Below are 19,602 nucleotides of genomic sequence, written 5' to 3' on the forward strand. Positions count from 1 at the left end.
AACAATGAACCACGGTACTCTGGAGAAAAGTATATGGTTGGAGGAGTAGTTATTTAATTGAATCTGGCTCTGGGCGGTGTGAGCAAAACGGTGGGAAGAAAAACCGGTTCCGAACCAGAAGAGCGCAAGCACGGAGCTAGAACGGGAGCTGCGTTGGTGTGAAAGGGGCATGTGTGTGAGTGTGACTGACCCGAGCTTGCGCCTCGCCGTTTTGATAGCTCCGCCCCTTCGCTCCAACCCCCCTCCCTCCCCCTACATCTACAGGTGAAAATTACTTTAGCAACACATTCATCGCAAGAAGTGTAGCAAAAGTCAAGTCCTCAGATTTGTCGATGTATACTGCCACAGAGCAGATTCGTGAAGTTGTAATGACTGATTTGAGAGGTTGTCTTAACCAAATTGCAGTTGTAATGGAAAATATATTTTAAAAATGTATATTTTTCTGCAAGTGAACATTTCATCACTAAGTTCATTTCTTTTCTACAAGCTACAACACTCTTTCTGTGACTTCAAATTTGGTTCACAGATACGTGGATATGTTATACAAGTGTAAATGTATGCACACAAGCTCAGATTTTTTTCTGGAAGTGCTCACATCCGGTTTTACAAGCATAGTATCCTACCTATCCTACACACGGTTCCGTAACGTTGAAGCTTGCCGGTGGGCGTGTCTGGTACGCGACCAACAACCAATCACATTAATCTCCCGCGGAGATTGGCTGGTGCTTGGCTGGTGCTTCCGTCGACGCTTGAAAAGTTGAACTTTTCTCAACTTTCACCGCGAGCAACAGAGGCAAACCGAAGCCACGGAACCACAATTCAGTTCGGCAAAGCGTGACACCACCCCTTTCAAAGTGAATGGTCGTTGAAGCACGCAATGGAACCATGTGTACGATGCGTTAGCATGGCTGCATATGGTTAAATCAAATATGAATACAAATATTACTATTATGTTTATTAAATGACAAAACTGCACAACTAGGTACACATTTGAACGTTCCGATGGCATGCCGACCTGCCATCTAAGTTTAATAGACCTTGCTTGACTTCATCACATGTATGGGTTACTAGTGGGCCAATCACATTTGGCGTTAAATTAAAGATTGCAAAACCATTTAAATTGTCTACAAAAAAAACAGTCATTTTATTTGAGAGGTTTCAATACTTTGTTGATTTCGCTTTTAGTTATTCGTAAGTTTACTATGATCAATTTATTGTGAGTGTTTTTTATAAGGATACATTCTCAAAAAGGACTTTTGCTAAGGAGCAAAAATCAGAAAGTGTCAAAACAGCACATACAGATAAGGTGAAGGAGGAAGTGGGGAGTTCCCTCCACACTGAGGACAGCAGGGAGGAAGTGCTCCTGAAATGAAGGGTCCTGACAGGACATGTGAAGTACTGAAAGGCCATTATTTTCTAATTAGGGTTTGTATTGTAAAACGTTCCTGTGAAGGCTGATTGCTGGTGCCTCATTGATGGTGTCCAAGTACACCAAGTACACCTTGTTCCAATTATTGTCTGGATGTATTTAATGGAGGACATCTAGAGGTTAATCACCAGATGCCTCTGAGCTAGCTTTAGGAATAATGACTAATAAAAATGACAGACCGCTTTTGTCCTCTTGTGGCCTGCGTTTCTATTCTTAGGATTAAAGTAGAAGGGTAGTTTGTAGTCAAATGTGCAAAATCTGTGCACAAACATACTTAATTTCTTAATTCATTTTCTGTTTTTATTCTTCTTTCTTCCCTGCCTAGAGTTTGTGATGCTTTCTTAGCCATCTTCAAACAGAAAGGGCTGTATTTGTTGTTTTGTTTACCTCCAGAACTCATTTCCAGGTAGCTTAAAATGGGTCATAAAGAGTCTTAAATGTGGCTTTCTGAAACCTCAAGATACTCTGGGTGTGTGTTCTGCAAGGTAACTTATTGTTGTCTTTGTTCTTGAAACAGTTCCTCTCAGTTTGTGTGTTGCTCACTTCCCATAGAACTTTGTGGAGGAAAACAAATGCTGTCCTTGAACAGTAATGCCGCTTAAAAGTTTTCAGCAGGCTGGATTTGAGCAGTTATGGCGAATAGAAAGCAACAACTAAATGTAATGTAAAGACCTGAAGAAGTTATTCTGCTTTTAGTTTTAATGGAGCAGAAATGCACATAGGGATAAACAAAACAAGTCCCATCAGTCTCAGTCCATTAAAAGAGAATTGAAATGATAATTGTCTTATGACATTTAAATAGCAAATACACATACCCAGAATTTCATTAAGAAAACATGACAGGATTTTAATATAGACATATGGAAAAAAGGTTTGTATTTCTGGTGGTTAAAAAAAGGCATTTTCTTGACTCAAAGGAAAATATTCATATCACAATGTAAAATATTTATTTTCCTACTGTGCGTTATCCACATTCACAAATACTAAAATATAATAAGCAGATGTATCACAAAATTGGTAGACTCTAATTTATATTGATTGAACAAAATAAATACATAGACAAATCAAATAATCGCAAAACCAAGTATTTATTTTCTAAATTCCGAATGATTAAACGTCTCTGCAGCCGACAATAGGCTACACGTGTCTTACAGCTCATGCTGACATCGAGCTGCCTTGTACGGGTGTAATTTGATGAGCTGTTGCAGCACACCTGACTTTGATAAAGCACTGATTACATGTAGCAGCTCCACCAGGATCTGACAGGTAAAGGTTCTCAGGAGGCAGGCTGTTATCACAAATAAAGGAGTACCTGTGAGAAGTCGCTCCATCTACTACTATAAACTGATTCTGTGAAGCCATAGGAGGAGGAGAGAGGGAACAGAGGAGCAGACGGGTGAAGAGGTAGGCAATGAACTGATCTGGGAAAAGGAGGAGGGAAGTGAAAGAAGCGCGAGTGGGAGTAACGTGTTTTCAATGCTAGGGACAGTGTTGTGTGTAAATGGGTCAATGATCATATACATCACCCACGGGACTTTCATGGCTCTAGCGCTCTCTGGTTCTGCATGTATGATCTGACACGCACATTAATCCACTCACCTTCCTATAGGAAACTGTATATTCAGTGGTGTCCCACTACAGATGCCCTCATGTGTCCTCGATGTGTCAAAGATGAGTAAAACATAGAAAGCAACTTTGTAAGACTGCGAGACAAATTATGAAAGACTTTAAGTGTAAATCATTTGTCTGTGTGGGTGTGTTTCCTACGGCGCCGTATTATACACAGATCTTGATAAGTTCAAAGTGTCCGTATCTATTTGCTGCAGTGATGAGATTTCACAGAGTGTGTGTGTGTGTGTGTGTGTGTGTGTGTGTGTGTGTGTGTGTGTGTGTGTGTGTGTGTGTGTGTGTGTGTGTGTGTGTGTGTGTGTGTGTGTGTGTGTGTGTGTGTGTGTGTGTGTGTGTGTGTGTGTGTGTGTGTGTGTATGCCCAACATACCTTGATCTAACATGCCAGAGGCTGTTCACCTTGGAGACCTGCTGCGGATATGGGTACGGCCTGGCGCGAGATTTACAAGACATTCATAATGGCTTGATTATTTTTCCTGAAAAAATACCACCTCTTTAACAACCAAATGATAAAATCTACATCATAAATTGAGAAAAGAGAAGTGTGTGTGTGTGTGTGTGTGTGTGTGTGTGTGGTGTGTGTGTGTGTGTGTGTGTGTGTGTGTGTGTGTGTGTGTGTGTGTGTGTGTGTGTGTGTGTGTGTGTGTGTGTGTGTGTGTGTGTGTGTGTGTGTGTGTGTGTGTGTGTGTGTGTGTGTGTGTGTGTGTGTGTGTGTGCGCGCTCTCAGATTTGTTTTCAGGGATGAAGTACAACAATAAAAGGTCAAGAGCGAATATTGAGAGGGAGGGACCGTGAGTGGAGGACAACTAAGCGGGCAGATAGTACCTCATTAACTAGTCTAATTGATTGATGATCGCGCACACAAGGGCAACAATAGATCCCAATTTGACTTCCAATATGTGAATGCCTCTGGTTGTGCTTGTGTTTAATTGCCAGGCATGGAGAGGAGGGAGCAGGGTGAGAACAGAAGGTCTCTGTATTGTTTAATTTGTTTGTTTAAGGACTATTTAGCTTTTATGAACTGGAAACATAAGCATGTGTCATGGGGATTGCGCAGCAGTTGTTTCCATTCCTCCTCGTTCAGGCTTTTAGCGTTGACAGTCCATGTTAATTCTAACTGTATGTGACATAACAGTCTTGTATGCTAACCAGAAACACTTATTTAATGGCAACATGTCCAACAGTGTTCATCCTGGCTTCCTAATGGGGGCATACAGCAAGGTTTCTGGAACATACTTAATGGATATACATGTGATTTTTTTCTCTTGTGTATCTGCCAGATGCAGGTCATTGTCATGCCTTCGATAGGCCACGATGCTACATCACTACGGTCAAGACTGAAATAACTATAAGATGGAGTTATGAGATTCTGTAGCAACATTCATGGTCTTCATTGGATAAACCCCACTGAGTTTGGTGACATGTTATCTAGCCCTTCTAAACACATGTCCATTTAAACTGTTAAATATCTTAATATTAACTGGATGGATTGGAACTATTTTTTTAAATATATATTTATTTTCCCCAGGGGATGAACCATACCTGGTTTTCAAGACATTTGATTTAGCCAGGAGTTTGACATTTCTATGTGGCAATTAAAATATGTCAAAAAACTGGATTTGCACTATTTTTTGGTCAGGAATCCTTTTACTTTTGTGATGCATGACATTTCCTTTTTGGGAAATCCTGAGGTTTACATATGTGGTTTAGGTTAAAATATTTACAATGTCGCATGAGATTAATCCTTATGATTTTGGCAAATCAATATCAAAGAAAACAGGCTGAAATGGGTACAAATATATATATTTTGTTTGTTCTATTTTTTTTTTTGCATGATGGGGATTTGTGGCATCAAAACACAGAGTGACAGGATGGAAAAGTCTGAAATAAATTGAGATTTGTGAGAATTGAAATAGTTCCCATCCTGGAACAGATCGCCTTCAGGTGGCGACTGCACAGTCCCTTGTTGTACACCAGGTGCTGCTTACTTTTTGTAGCCGATGATGACGATAAGTGTCAGTGTCAGGCGGAGAAAGACATTTTTACAAATCGGTGGGTGATGTGTTTAATAATCCGGCTGCAGGGCTTATTTTTCTGCAGGGCCCTGTCCACGTCATTAGTGGAAGTTATGAAGAGAGCTGGACTTGTTCACAGCACGACTTGAGAGGGAACTCAGGGTCAATAACATCCGTTTACCTGTGAAGGGGTGCTTGTTACAGTATGGTAGTGTTCATCTTGCCCGGCACTATGCAGGGTCTGAAGTCTGAGAGCCCATAAACTGGAGAAATAAAGGGTTTCTTGATATGTCCAGTTTTGCAAAGTCCAAGGCCATATCAATTCACTTTATTATAATTAAATAGAGAAAAATAACAACTTCTTTATTGTGATCTACTTATGTTGCAGCATCTATTTATATATGTATTTTCAGTTATAAATGCAGTCTTTATTATGCGTTTCTGCACAGTCTGGTAGCTTGATCTGATGTGGATTTCTCACACACCGCAAAACTATTTCCCTTTGATTTCTGACTCTCTTTTTACCCCCACATTAATCTTCTTATCCATATTTGTCTCCCTCCTCCCCATCAGGAGACCCTCCGCTGGGTTTCCGCGACGTGTTGCTGCGTGACGGTCCGGAGGGATTCGCCAAGGCTGTCCGTGCCCACCAAGGTCTGTTGCTAATGGATACCACCTTCAGGGATGCCCACCAGTCGCTCCTGGCAACAAGGGTTCGGACCCACGACCTGAAGAAGATCTCGCCGTTTGTCAGCCACAACTTCAACAACCTCTACAGCCTGGAGAACTGGGGAGGTGAGTCTCTGGGTCCTGACTATTGGGAATGTTTTCATCACCATAAAATAAAACTGGAAAATCATCAGCATCAAAATCAGAATCCTTTATCAGTCCCACAGCGGGAAATGTACATCAGTCAGGTTGTGAATCAATGCAAAGAATTGCTTTGGTGTGTATTGGTGCACACATAAACAAAATAACAGGAATAAGTTGTAAAAATAATATCTAAGTCTTTTTAAAGCCATTTTAAAAACCAATATCTAATTTTAAAATGTATAAAATATAAATTTGACAAGAAATATAAATAAACATAAAAATAAGTAAACAAAGCTCAAATCAATGTACCGTACTTTTCGGACTTTTTTGTACGGCTAACGGCCACTAGGGAATCTCCTAAATCTATGGATTTTACAGGTAAAATTAACCACCTTTAACCCTATGGGCTCTATGACCGGTCCGCGCCTGCCACCTTTAAGCGGCGGGCTCCAGTTCTTATTATACATCCATGGCTCCAGCAGGAAAAGCTGGAGGCTGGAAAAGAGTGAGACAGGTAGCGCGCCAAAGTAAAAGTGGAACCGAGAAGACAGAACGAGAGCAAGACAGACAGACAATTTAGCTGCTGCGGCTTATATGCAGGTGCGCTTTATAGTCCGAAAAGTACGGTATTCTATTACTCGAGTAATATGCAGCATATCAGAATTTAAAGTATCAGAGATAGAAATAGCAATTGAACAGAAATTAGATAAATATACTGGAGAATGTGCCTTTACAGTAATTAATCCTTCCAAAAACTGAAGTATAGAATATTATTGCACATCATTAGAGCTATTCCTCATATTCTATACTTCAGTTTTTGTAAGGATTAATTAGCCAATAAAGAGCTAGGCTAGCACCCTTACCCTGCTCCCACTCTCAATGCTAAGATAACTAAGCGTGTCCTTTCCCCATATTTATTAACTTACAGACCATACTGTAGCCGTGTGCATTTTGGCAGCTATTTTTGATTTAGTGTTAGTCTTTAGACGAAAATGGTTATTCGTTTTAGTCACATTTTAGTAATTTCTATCCTTCATAGTTTTAGTCCAGTTTTAGTCGACGAAAACTGAAAACGTTTTAGTCAACTTTTAGTCGATGAAAAATTACATTTTAGTCAACTTTTATTCAAAATGTTTTCTCTTTTTAAACTAATTCAGTTAGGCAAATACAGGGAACTGAAATTGGAATCAATGTGACAGCATCAAGTGTTGAAATTCGTAAAGCAACATTTCACTCTCTTAACACTTTACTTGTGTAATATCTAGGGATGGGTATCGTTAAGGTTTGTTACGGTACTGCTACTCTTATCGATACTGCTTATCGATCCGGTACTTTAACGGTATTCTTGTAGGTACTTTTTGTTATTTTTTAAAGGGAAAAATTAAACAAATTGTTAACCGAATTAACATTGCTTTATTTAAATGGGAAATAAATAATATATATATAATTATGTTGTACTGTACTTGAGTAAACTGTTGAGGTACTTGTACTTTACTGGAGTATTTAAATATTTTGCTACTTAGTACTTCTACTCCACTACATGTATTGAATAACTTGAGTTACAGTACTTTACAGATGTGGATGAATGATGTGAAATATAATCACGTGTTGAATCAGACTTTAGTTCCACCTGGAGTAAATCCACCAGCTACCCTGCAGGATACAAAGTCATTCAAACTAGCTGCACCTTCACCAGCTTTGAGAACACTTGATCAATCATTATAAAACATATCATATATATTATTCTGAAATGGACCAATCTGCACAACGACTACTTTTATTGTCGCTACTTTAACTATATTTTGATGAGAATACTTTTACTTGAGGAACATTTTGAATGCAGGACTTTTACTGTAACAGAGTATTCCTACACTCTTGTATTTTTTTACTTAACTACAAGATATATTTTTTTTTGCAACCAAAGGAATCTGTTAATGCTGGTCATTAGAAAGAACATGGATATAAGACACCTCTGCATTGACTTTATTTAAACCTCTTGGTACAGACATGAGTGGTATCAGACTTACCATGTGGCACTCTAAGGAGCCATTACACCTGAGGAAATACCCACAATGTGTGATCTCATACAATCAGTCACGTAAGATTTGCATTTATTTCCCTCTTCAGATACTTATAATGTTAATTCATCTCTTTGTGTATGCACTCCTGCATTTTAATGCGTCTGAAGACATGCCTGCTCTCTCCATTCTCTCTCCACTCTCACCGTAGATCTTCTCGTGATTGTGCCTCTTTGTTTTTCCAGTTTGAGCTGTGGAAATCATGCGCCGTTTAAATGATATCTCGTCCTCCCATCTTCACCGTCTCCAGCAAGTTCCCTCAATAGACAATGATTGTAGCCTCTTCATTGTCGTGAATGAATAGAGAAAATCATGCATTATTGAAACCTCTTGAGTCCAATAGTGTCCCTGGATAATATGCAATTACTGTGAAATTGGCCAGAGAACAAAAACGACTTGTCTTATGTTTGAACAGTCTGCAATTATCAACACTTCTTGATAGCTGTCCTGTGTGAAGAACAATTGTCGTGAACCGGTTTCAAATAATAAATTCCCGTTTGAACACTTAGGACACACACATTTGTGGAAGAGATATGCCCAGCGAACCTCTTGAGGTTGAAACGTTTAATTTAATGCTCAATTATGGTAAACCACATGGAGTGATCGTGCTTAAATGACTTGGAGTGCTTTAGTCAGATCCCAAGAACAAACATGAGAACCAAACAACAAAAGCCTAGAGTAAAAGCGCTTTCCGTTTAAGTCGCTGTGCATTTGTTAGATGGTTGAGCAAAGTGAGGAGAGAATAAAAATACGAGGAGAGAGACTGCCCAGTAAAACCTCAGCTCTGTAAACGCTTCTCTCAGATTGAATTCCTCCCAGTAGCCGGTCACGGTGCTCCAGTTAGAGGAAAACAATATATTCCATTACTGTGGGAGAGCAATTGGAGCATATTAAGCAACTGTCTACTCATCTCATGTTTGAACAGATTGAAAGTTATAGCGAAAGTAAAACATCCAGGAGATATTTCAGAAAAGGGCTCGAAGGCATCCCAGTATATCGTGATGTTATTACGAGACTGACCAGGGGAGGATGGTATTAATTCAGCTTAGCCGTGTTTGAGCATTTAAAATTAAATCTTTGAAGAGAGACTGTGATAACTGGCAGTGAACTCAGTTCACCACTCTGGAGGGAAATCGTTGAATAGGTGCCAGAACAGATCCTTGTCTCATTATACCGTGGACCTGTTCTCAAAGTGCTTTGATTAAGGGACATAAATGCTTTTTTTAACATGTCATTAGCTTATATTTAAAGCATTAAACCTCTCGCTCACGTTAAAATGTTGTTTACCCTCATTCATAATCTCGCAGTGACACAACCTCACCTTACCTCTGAGGATCTTAGCACTCTCTGGGTCTAAACACAGTCAAATGGGGCTTTCGGGAGCTGTGGTAAATCTTCTTTTTGGGAACTGGAAGCTCGCAGACATGTCTATGCTTTACTGATGAAAGAGCACAAGCTGAGCTCTCTATTAGGTTTTCTTGAATATTCATCTGGGGCCTCATCTGTGTGAGAAACAGGAAGCTGTGCAAAGCAGTCAATAAAAGCTGGCAGAAAGCATGCTTTGGGAGCATTTTATGGCTGAGCGTTCAGTATGTTAATGTACGAGGAGCTTCCTGTTTTCACCACTGAGGCTTCACATGTTTTTTGAAAGCCATAACCATTGAACTGCAGTTGGGTAAGATTTCCAAAACTATGACTGGGGTTGTATTATTGTTGAAATGATGGTTATAAGATACATTTATTATGGGAAAACCGTGTCCTTTTCAACAATTTACAGTCATTGAATATTGTTTTCTTTACAACGTGTAATTATTTCTGAGCAGACGACGTGTTAAACATTCATCATTTGAGCATCTGCTGCCGTACAAGCTCAAAGCCATCACAGGAATAATCTGGCCTCTGAATTGAATCCAGTCATGATAACACGTCAAGAGAAAGGTGAATACATCTTCCTTTGTGTCTTCCTTTTAAACTCTCATAAAGCGCCGCTGCTGCTTGAGTTGCGGTGGGAGATGACTTTTGAAATCTTCTGTGGATGAAAGCTCTTGAAGTTTAAACAGTGTTCTGTGTTCATGAAACATCCAGACAAATTGAATATGCTCGACTCTGCCAATTATAGCACCACCACAGCAATCATTGAAATGAAATGTAAAACAGAAACCCTTAAACACCCCCGACATAATGATTCTGTACCGGCTGATGTTATGAGCTGAGCAGCGTCACGTTGTCTCTTTAGTTTAGAGAAGCTCCGCTGAATCATCCAAGAGGAATGTCATGTGCTCGTGGATCCTCTCGGGGCGTCAGTAGTTCCTGCATGATATGATTATGAGTCCGAGAAAAACTAAATAGTTTCTCATTATTTAAACATTTTAAGGCTAAATAAATGATAGAGATCCTCTCTGGATCCTTGCTGTGACTCTACTATTTTACAGGGTAATAGCATGCTTTGTGATTCTAATAATATTTTGATGTTAGTTTGACTAGTTAAGTAGGAACGACACTTTTACAAATGAGTGATCATTTGTAAAAAAGGAACAGGAATCACCTTTCCTCATGAGATTAACGGTGCATTTCAATTGGTTGTTTATGCCTTTCTTACACACACAAATAGTTTGTCCATACTCATCCCCTAAAACATATTTTTCAAGACCAAAATAGGAATTCATAGCTTAAGCTATGCCCGTTCTGCAGTGGGGTTGAAGTCAAATCAAATATTTCACTATAATGCATTTTCAATAGAGAAGAATGACTTCCCAAGTAGGGAAATGGAGAATCCGAGGAGCACACGAATGCACCATTAGCCTTGGCGCTCTGTGACTGCCAGTCTAGCTTCTCCTTGTTTCATATGCTGCCTTCTGTCTCTTCGATCTTCCTCTTATTCTTCCCCCTCTGAATGCCCAATCAAAGCCTCATCATTTGTTATTTCTCAGAGTTTATAAGGCTCCTCCAGAGTCACACGAGGCATGATAAGACTTGTGGAGGAGACATGTTAAGGGACGGTTGGCGCAGTGGTCTGTGTGTTTGATCATCAGATCAAGGGGGCGTTGGGGAACTCCAGTTCGAAACCCGCTCCCGCCCCACTGCGTCAGGCCGGTGTGTCCTTGGGCAAGACACTTCACCCTAATTTGCTCCTGTGGGTATTGTCCACAGTAGATGACCATTACATATCTGTATGTGTAATGTGTATTTGTAAAGCGCTTTGAGAGTCTTTGATAAAGCGCTATAATAAATATAAGGATTATTATTATTATTATGTTGTGTAAAAAGCTCCTCTGATAATAATTGAATGCTATAATCTTTGATGTCAGTGTAAATATCAGACCGTGTGTTTCCCATCCCCTCTGTTAATCATCCTTCTTTCGCTCGGCTTTCAATACCCAACATTCCCAGGTTCACTAGTATCAGCCGTGCTCTCGCCTCGTATTGATTTAGTTTGCGAAACCCAAATTAGACCAGCGCTGCGGTAAAGACTCCAGCTCCTGCATGCACTCTCCCACAAGGACAGCTTGTAATTGCACATCACTAAATGGCCATAGGAGGAATAACTACCAAATATACAATTCACTTTTATTCCAGAGAATATTATACTGCTTGAACCACGATAAATCACTGAAGGGAGATGACCTTGCGAGTAATGAACGCTGTGCACCTGACATACTGTCCCTATGCAAAATGGGAACATTGTATTGCTTTCCCATGTTTCAGAGGCTGGATGAATCAAAAAGAGATTAAGTCCTGTGAAAGCCCTTTGAGGATTAAGACCCTTCCTCATATAGCGTTCCTCCAAACACCATCAAGATACAATTATATGAATTGGGTCACATAATGTATCTATATGGTTCTTCAAATGTATTTCCACAGTTGCTAAGTTATCTAATGGTAAAGCTGGAGAGTTTAAGTTATTGTACATTTAGCCCGCAAGAATCCCCTGCATGTTTCGAGTCGAGGCAAGTTTATTAAAATACAGTAGCCCATTTCAACTCAAGGCAATTTGAACCAAATACTTTAAAAGATATAGTACATCAAAAATACAATACTAAAGTACATTTCAAAACAGTCATTTGAAAGCCAAGAGAACACAAATAAAGCAGGGTCAAATAGAAAAAACAAGTGAAAATCCATGAATGGTAACGGAGCGCTGCTTCTCCATGTTTATGTTTGACTCTAGGGACCCTGATGGTTTAATGTAGCAGAAGATCAGATATGTATTTTGGAACAAACTATTCAGTGCTTCAAAACCTGTTGTAATATTTTGAGGTAAATTTTTAGGACAAGAAAGCCTCAAGTAAAGACTTGAAAACTGGAGTGATGTGATCCACTTGATTTCGGTGCTTCCTTTTAAGGACGGGAGCTGTTTCCTCGGTGCAAGCAGCGTGCACACGCATTACAGCCTGACCAGCAGCGGCAGCAAATCAAAGCTCCAGAGTGATTAAGTGGGATCATGGAGACATAAACATTGATCTGACAGGATAAACTGTCTGATGCATCAGGGCCATAATTGCACACTTAAGCAAAAATGCTGATAACTGCAGAGTTGTGCGTGTGAGACTTCAGGCCTTCATCTTTTTATATTCATCATAGGCTTTGCTTTATTGGCTCAAGAGCATGCTATAGAAGTTTATCTTATAAAACTTAATTTCCCACCAGGGGACATTTGTATGGAGTAAGAGTGAATATACTGTAAGGTGGTATTAGTACTGTATACCTTACACACATACAGAAGATGTTATAGGCTCATATATTCCCACACCTTTTATGATTTAAACATTACTATATATGTTAGTGGTGATATGGTGGGCATTGCATACCAGACTTGTTATCATCTTTCTCCCTGATTTCATTTCATCTCTTCTTCATGACAGATTGTATGCTGCCTTTCTTTCCAAAAAGGACAGCAGTGCTCGGCTTAATGTTCTGCCAGCTGCCACTCTTCATCCCTGTTATCAAATGATGAGTCTGCGGTCCCAGATGAATGCCTCAATCAGCGTCCTGTTTTGATACTTCACATTCTAAAATACGTTGATACTAATGTGTTTAACATCAGATTCATTTCAGCTCCTAGCTAGCTGTTTATGAGACGCTGAGGTCGGCTGAAATCCAAGTCAGGGGGAGTATAACAAAAACAAAATGGATAAGGAGGGTTTCCAGGGGTTCCTGCTCCTCCAGAGTCGGGAACATCCAGTTGTGCTTAGTGTCCTGTCCAAATGTATGAGTGCTCTGAAAATGAAATGTAATGATGACAGTGTTGGATCAGCAGAAAACCACTACAGGCTTCAATATTTCTGGCTGATATGATAAACGGGTATGAGATGTACTAATCTACTCCCCCACGAAAGGGAAATGAGAGATTGCTATCTCTTTTTTTCGCCTCGCCCTCGCCCAAAGATTTCTTCGATTCTAAAGTGACTTCAGAGTGAAATGATGAAAGTGTTAGGATGAACAATGAATGTGCGTGCATCATCAGATATTTAATTCCAGCCTCTATTAGTGTGTTATATTTGTGAAATAGGAGTTTTTGAGTTAAGTTTAGATCAAAGTTGGGATGAAACTATATATACTATAGGTATACTAAATAAGGTGCAATCCCTCTCTCTCTGTGTGTGTGTGTGTGTGTGTAGGTGCCACATTTGACGTGGCCATGCGTTTCCTGTCAGAGTGCCCGTGGAAGAGGCTCCAGGAGCTCAGAGCTCTGATCCCAAACATCCCCTTCCAGATGCTGCTGAGAGGAGCCAACGCTGTGGGCTACACCAACTACCCCGACAACGCTGTCTTTAAGTGAGTCACACACACACTGAGGCCCAATTCCAAACAGACTGTGTGGCGAAGTGTGTATTCTCACTCTCAGCTGAATGAGGGTCCGTTAATGTGTAAGGTGTGAATGCAACGGCAAACTTCCGGATGAACTTTCCTCTCATCGGCAGAAACAGGAAGTGTCGTGACTTCCTGTAACCATGGTATAGAATGAGCTTCTCAAGGCAAACAATTATAAATAATATTATTATTATTTTAAAACTTCTTGTTGGAGGTTTGATAACTTCCTGTTGGAGGTTTGATAACTTCCTGTTGGAGGGTTTGATAACTTCCTGTTGGAGGGTTTGATAACTTCCTGTTGGAGGTTTGATAACTTCCTGTTGAAGAGTTAAATAACTAGCATACCCCACTAGTTTGTTTGGAACGGCCCTTAATGTGGCGTACCTTCAACACAAACGGAGTGGAAGTGGAGAGGGGAAGGGTTTGTAAGTTTGGGATTGGGACACTGACTATACCCAACATTAAGAACAAATAATTTGTTTATTCAACACTCGTGACATTAAGAGTCTTATTTGCAAGAATTATTTTGCATTTGCTTCGAAAATCAATGTTCTATGTCCACTAATGCTAGAGAAATTAACACACTGTTGTACATTTCGGTGGATAGTATACACACTAAGCTTAACATACATTTTTTAATAAATGCACTGAATAATATAATTGTAAGTGGTTTGTTCAGTATTTGGAACACAGTCGAGATGAAAGCAGATCCTTCATATCTCTTGAGTAACTTTGTCATTTTCCTATGTAACTCTTTTTAATGTTTTGAAAACATTTGTATTGAATTGTCAGAAGGATTTTCTGGAAACCAGCTGCGCTCCCCCGGCGTTATTGTCTGTCACTGTCATATTATTTATCGACTTCATACATATTTCATTTTGTTTGTGAAAAGAAAATTGAAAGTGAAAATAATTGCCATCTGGGAATAATTACATGAACAATTCATCAAAACAATAGAAAAACAATAACCCCAAGAGAACACCGTAATTAACAATACACCAACAATCCAAACGCGTAAGATTAGCTACAAACCGTCTGCTCACAAGAACAAAGTAATACAAATAAAGCAAGTATGGTAAAAATATAAAATATAACATAAAAATATACCAGAAGAAACATGCAATAAAAATATGTTTGTTAATTAAGGAAAAACTGTTATCTGAAAGTATATGTGATTTGAGCCAGGAGAAGCCTGGTGGCTAAAATAGACTTTCCTTCATACAGGTTTCCTCTCGTATATAAATGTGTGGGTATGGATTTAACGTCAATATGATGATTACATGATTGTATTGGCTGTTGGTGGCTAGAGGGTGATGTAAGCACTTAGGAGATGGACACATGTGGTGCAGGATGCTTCAATCAATCAATCATCCAATTGTCATCTTGTACATAAAACACCTTTCTATTTCCTTTCAAGTCATTTAACCTATACTGAAAACATTTCTCTCTATAAAATGAAAGGGACACAGCTGCTTTGTTGTTAAATATGAAAATAATCTGTACAATAGCTAACCACTAACACACACATTAGTCAGGTGAACCTGGTGGTTTGGCTGTTTCCTCCTGTCATGCGCAGTGACTTCCACACACCACTGATGCAGATGTCTACAAGTAATGTCTTTAGAGCCATACACACTTCCTGTGCCTACACACATGCACACACACTCCTCTAACACTTCTCCAAATGGATTCACTAGCTACCTCCATGATGTGGATGACACACACACACACACCCCTGCATGCAGCTCCACACAGACAAAAGAGGCTTCTCAATACTCAAATGTCCCCTCCTCGACTCCTCCGTCCTTCGGTAGTGACCCGGAAATGAATTTCAGCGCGCCATTTTGAAGGACATCTCATTTCTCTAAATGCACTTCGAGGATCGAGCGTCGAAGGAGGCTCTCTGGAGGAGCAATAACCGAGGATACACTGATGGGTCCTCCCAGCGCCATATAGATAGAAGAGTTACGACACCGGAAGTCCAAAAACGGTTATCGTCACGTGGTTCATGTAGAAGAGGATCGTTCCCCGGAAGTTCATGGCGGGCAATGTGAATGCATTGATAACAGGAGATAGAACTACGATTTTTGTTAATTATTAGTGAATAAAGGTTTTGATTTGCAATATTTATACAACAAATTGATATGTGTATGTATTTACATCAATATGTTTTAAAAAATAAAATCGAATTTGCTAATATTAAGTGATAATATTAGGATTAGTGTGAACAACTAGTTTACATGTTACTAACAGTGCCTTGTTAAAGAGCCTGTTGCTGTTTATTTATAGCTTTGAATTCTTTCAAACCAATATTATCTTCTTAAACTTGTATGGTAGTCAGGAGCATCACTTTCTAATGTTTATTGATACATTTAGAGGGAGGGGATCTAAAGTAATGCTTTAAAATTCAGATTGGATTCATTTCTACCATTTTCTTAAATTCATGGTAGTTTCTGTAATCCCCTGGTAATTGAGGACACAAGTTATCTAAATGACTAATGTCGTCTTTATGGCTTTCAGAAAGTACAGGAGACCGACAGGATATGATGATGATGATGTTAAATGTGTTGCTTTAGGAACATCCATTGCAAATACATGGAATTCAATAAACATTGAATAGCATATCATGCAGTTTGTCGGTGCCTTTTCCTCCGTGTTGTCCTGGTTTGCTGTGCTGCCTCCTAGTAGCCACCATGGTTTGATGTGCTGCCTGGGGATGCTCAAATTGCTCAGAGAAAGGAGTACGAATGTACGGCTTCCCCACTGACACAGAGCGGAGGAAAAAATGGCTGGCTCAAGTCAGCAGGAGCAATTTCACGACCAACAGCAACAAAATATGTGATGTAATTATATACAAACACTGCATTTGCACTTTTTCACAAAACGAAAACCACACCATTGGGAAAGCTTAATGTTTTGTTTAATACAAAAAAACAGGGAAAGGCTTGAAAAACACAGAGTTGAGACTCAGGGTGCAGGGTGAGGGTCTCAGTGCAGGTATTCAGGCTCCATTGAATCCCCCTCTGGTTCTTGTGCTGAAAGAGGGAGTAACAGACAGGAGAAAGGGTTATACACACACAGCACACCTATTGGATGGGAAATGCCTTGGGGAGATAAGGTGTTTACTTATATAAAACAGTAGTATTAAACGTACTTTGTGTTTTCACTCTCACTTAAGTGCCTCTCCCTTTGCCATCAATCCAGAATCAGCTGAGCTGCAACATTATACAGACTAATAATAATAATAATAGTAATAATAGTAATAATCAACAGAATCACAAGGACACAATATGGACACAATATGGCACAATATGGCACAATATGGCTCTGCTAAAAACACTCACTCTTACACGCACCAAAGTTATATTTATCTAATATTTAACTCCCTCCACCCCCGCATACAATCCCGTTTAGAAGCCCCTCTTCTCTAATTCAACATGTTGGACGAAATGACATTAAGAGAACGGAATTTACAATTAAAAGGCTGTTCAACGTGTGTTGCTAACTTGCTTCGGTATGCTAGCTTAATCTGTTATCTGTAAACGTTCCTTACATCTACTAATTTAGGGATAATCCACTGACATCCTTTAATACACATGTTCATTTGAATCAGATGTACTGATAATATCCGCAATATAAATCTTTAAACTTCTTCTTACCTTTAAAAGTCCGTCACGAACGGTCTATTATGCTGCAACTCCACAGCTCTGCCAGCCTTGGCGCTAACTTCCGGGGAACGATTGAGAGGCTCAACGATCCGCCATTGCTGTAAAAAAGTGGTCCATTGGAGTGAACGGAGATGTCGTAACTCTTCTATTAAATAGCTCTGGGTCCTCCATGGCTCCTCCACGGATGCATTTCCGGGAACGGTGGAGGCGTGACGCACGGCCGGACTTATCTCAGCCAATGACAGCTCTGCATGCATCTCCTGGATATTATTTTAGAAACTGCTTTCATCGCGGCGATGTTTACAGTGAGAACAGCTGTGAGGTCCTTGCAGAAAGCAGAGCAGTGTGTAAAATGTATATCACTCAGTATAACAGGCCTACATTACTCTCTTTATTTGCTTTAGTTTAGTAGATATCTACAAACAAACAGTCGATATTTTTCTAAGACCATTTAGTGCTTCACATAATAAAATACACAACGGCTGTAGCCTGATTATGCTTCAGGAGCTGTGTGTGTGTGTGTGTGTGTGTGTGTGTGTGTGTGTGTGTGTGTGTGTGTGTGTGTGTGTGTGTGTGTGTGTGTGTGTGTGTGTGTGTGTGTGTGTGTGTGTGTGTGTGTGTGTGTGTGTGTGTGTGTGTGTGTGTGTGTGTGTGTGTGTGTGTGTTGTGTGTGTGTGTGTGTGTGTGTGTGTGTGTGTGTGTGTGTGTGTGTGTGTGTGTGTGTGTGTGTGTGTGTGTGTGTGTGTGTGTGTGTGTGTGTGTGTGTGTGTGTGTGGTACAGTGCGTAGATGCGGCGGACAGACGGGTCTCAGTTGGTTTGGTGTCCTCTGCTTACTTGTAAATACAACTTTTGGCCCATAATTTCAATTCCCCATTTCAGCGACCAGAGAGAGGGGGGGGATATATCCAGTCTCTGATTGCGTTACGTTATTATGAGAGTGCTCTCATACTTTAAATTGTATATAATATTTATATAAATATATTTGTGTGTGTGTGTCCGCATCTGTAGCCTGTTATTGTCTCATTATACCGCACTCTCAATGAATTCAAAGTAAATATGCGGGGGAACAATGTTCAGCTGATGTAACAGAGATTATAAAATACAGCGCTATGACAAAACACTCGACAGCTGATGCAGCTGTTGCCACGTAATAATGAACGGACGTCGCTTATGACCGCTCAGAGGAGAGGAGTTCTCATTTCTTTAAACGTCTGCTGCTTCCCCTCCTCTCTCCTCGGTTCCCTCCTCTCTCCTCAGTTCCCCTCCTCGGTCCTCCACTCGCATCTCCTGTGGGCGGGACTCACGGGACGTCCACACAGCAGCTTTTCGAAAATCTTGGAGCTGGGCGTGTCTGACAGCTTGGGGATTTTTTGTGAGCAATGCGACCAACAACCAATCACATGAATCTCTCGCCCCCGACATACAAAGCAAAAAACCCCGGGGATTTTATGAGAGCAATATATATATATATAAACTCCCCAAACAGGCGAAAACCTACCAGTTTCCCCCACTGTCTCTGCCACCTCCCTCCATGCCTGGTTCCTCCGGTTTGTATCCCGTTAATAGTTCTGGTCGTAAAGAACCGGGTGATTTGCTACCGTAATATCTCGTTTGGAATATGAGGAAATTAACTGCGGTCTGGTTCTCCCTGCTTACACGCGGTTTGATTGGCTAGCGCTTCTACTGTCAGATTTGCATAAACATGTTTGATTGGCTGGCGCTTCCAGCTCAGCTTCAAAAGTTGAACATTGCTCAACTTTTGAATCCTGGACATCCTGGAAATCTTCGCTTCGCTCCCCCACAATGCAGTTTGGGGAAAAGCGAGGCAAAGTGGCGTCATCCCCATTCAAAGTCAATGGGCAGAGAAGCGTTGGAAGCGGTGGAAGTTTCTTCTGAAGCTGCTGTGTGGACGTACCGTAAGTCTCGAGGAGGGGACATTTAAGAATTGAGAAGCCTCTATTGACACACACAGCCCTGCATGCAAGGTGCAATTCCCCTCACCTGAAATAAATTAGGAGTGGCTTTATGACTAATGCAGCTGTCCCCTCCCCACTTCTTCACATTGAAACACACACACACACTTTTTATTCTCCCCGTCTCCTATCACATTATTTATCCCCACTGTTATAAGTTCCTTTTTATGCCTCCATTCATCTCTC

At 40.3% G+C, this 19,602-nt stretch overlaps 1 protein-coding gene and 1 long non-coding RNA gene across 4 annotated transcripts in view; one reads left to right on the forward strand and one right to left on the reverse strand.

The window, feature by feature from the left end:
• The window catches only part of pcxb (pyruvate carboxylase b), a 331,727-nt gene that overhangs the window by 255,634 nt on the left and 56,491 nt on the right, over window positions 1–19,602 (forward strand). For all 3 annotated transcript variants that reach the window (XM_071206476.1, XM_071206477.1, XM_071206478.1), the window contains exons 15-16: window positions 5,646–5,867; window positions 13,582–13,738. In XM_071206476.1, coding sequence (XP_071062577.1) covers window positions 5,646–5,867; window positions 13,582–13,738 — 379 coding nt within the window. The remainder of the gene's footprint in view (window positions 1–5,645; window positions 5,868–13,581; window positions 13,739–19,602) is intronic.
• LOC139435754 (uncharacterized) lies at window positions 16,733–17,544 on the reverse strand. The gene is made up of 3 exons (XR_011644963.1): window positions 17,434–17,544; window positions 16,929–16,989; window positions 16,733–16,809 (listed from the first exon to the last, which is right to left on the reverse strand). It is a non-coding gene; the product is annotated as an uncharacterized lncRNA (long non-coding RNA).

This window comes from Pseudochaenichthys georgianus, chromosome 18 (genome assembly GCF_902827115.2).
Source record: "Pseudochaenichthys georgianus chromosome 18, fPseGeo1.2, whole genome shotgun sequence".
Taxonomy (NCBI): Eukaryota; Metazoa; Chordata; class Actinopteri; order Perciformes; family Channichthyidae; genus Pseudochaenichthys; species Pseudochaenichthys georgianus.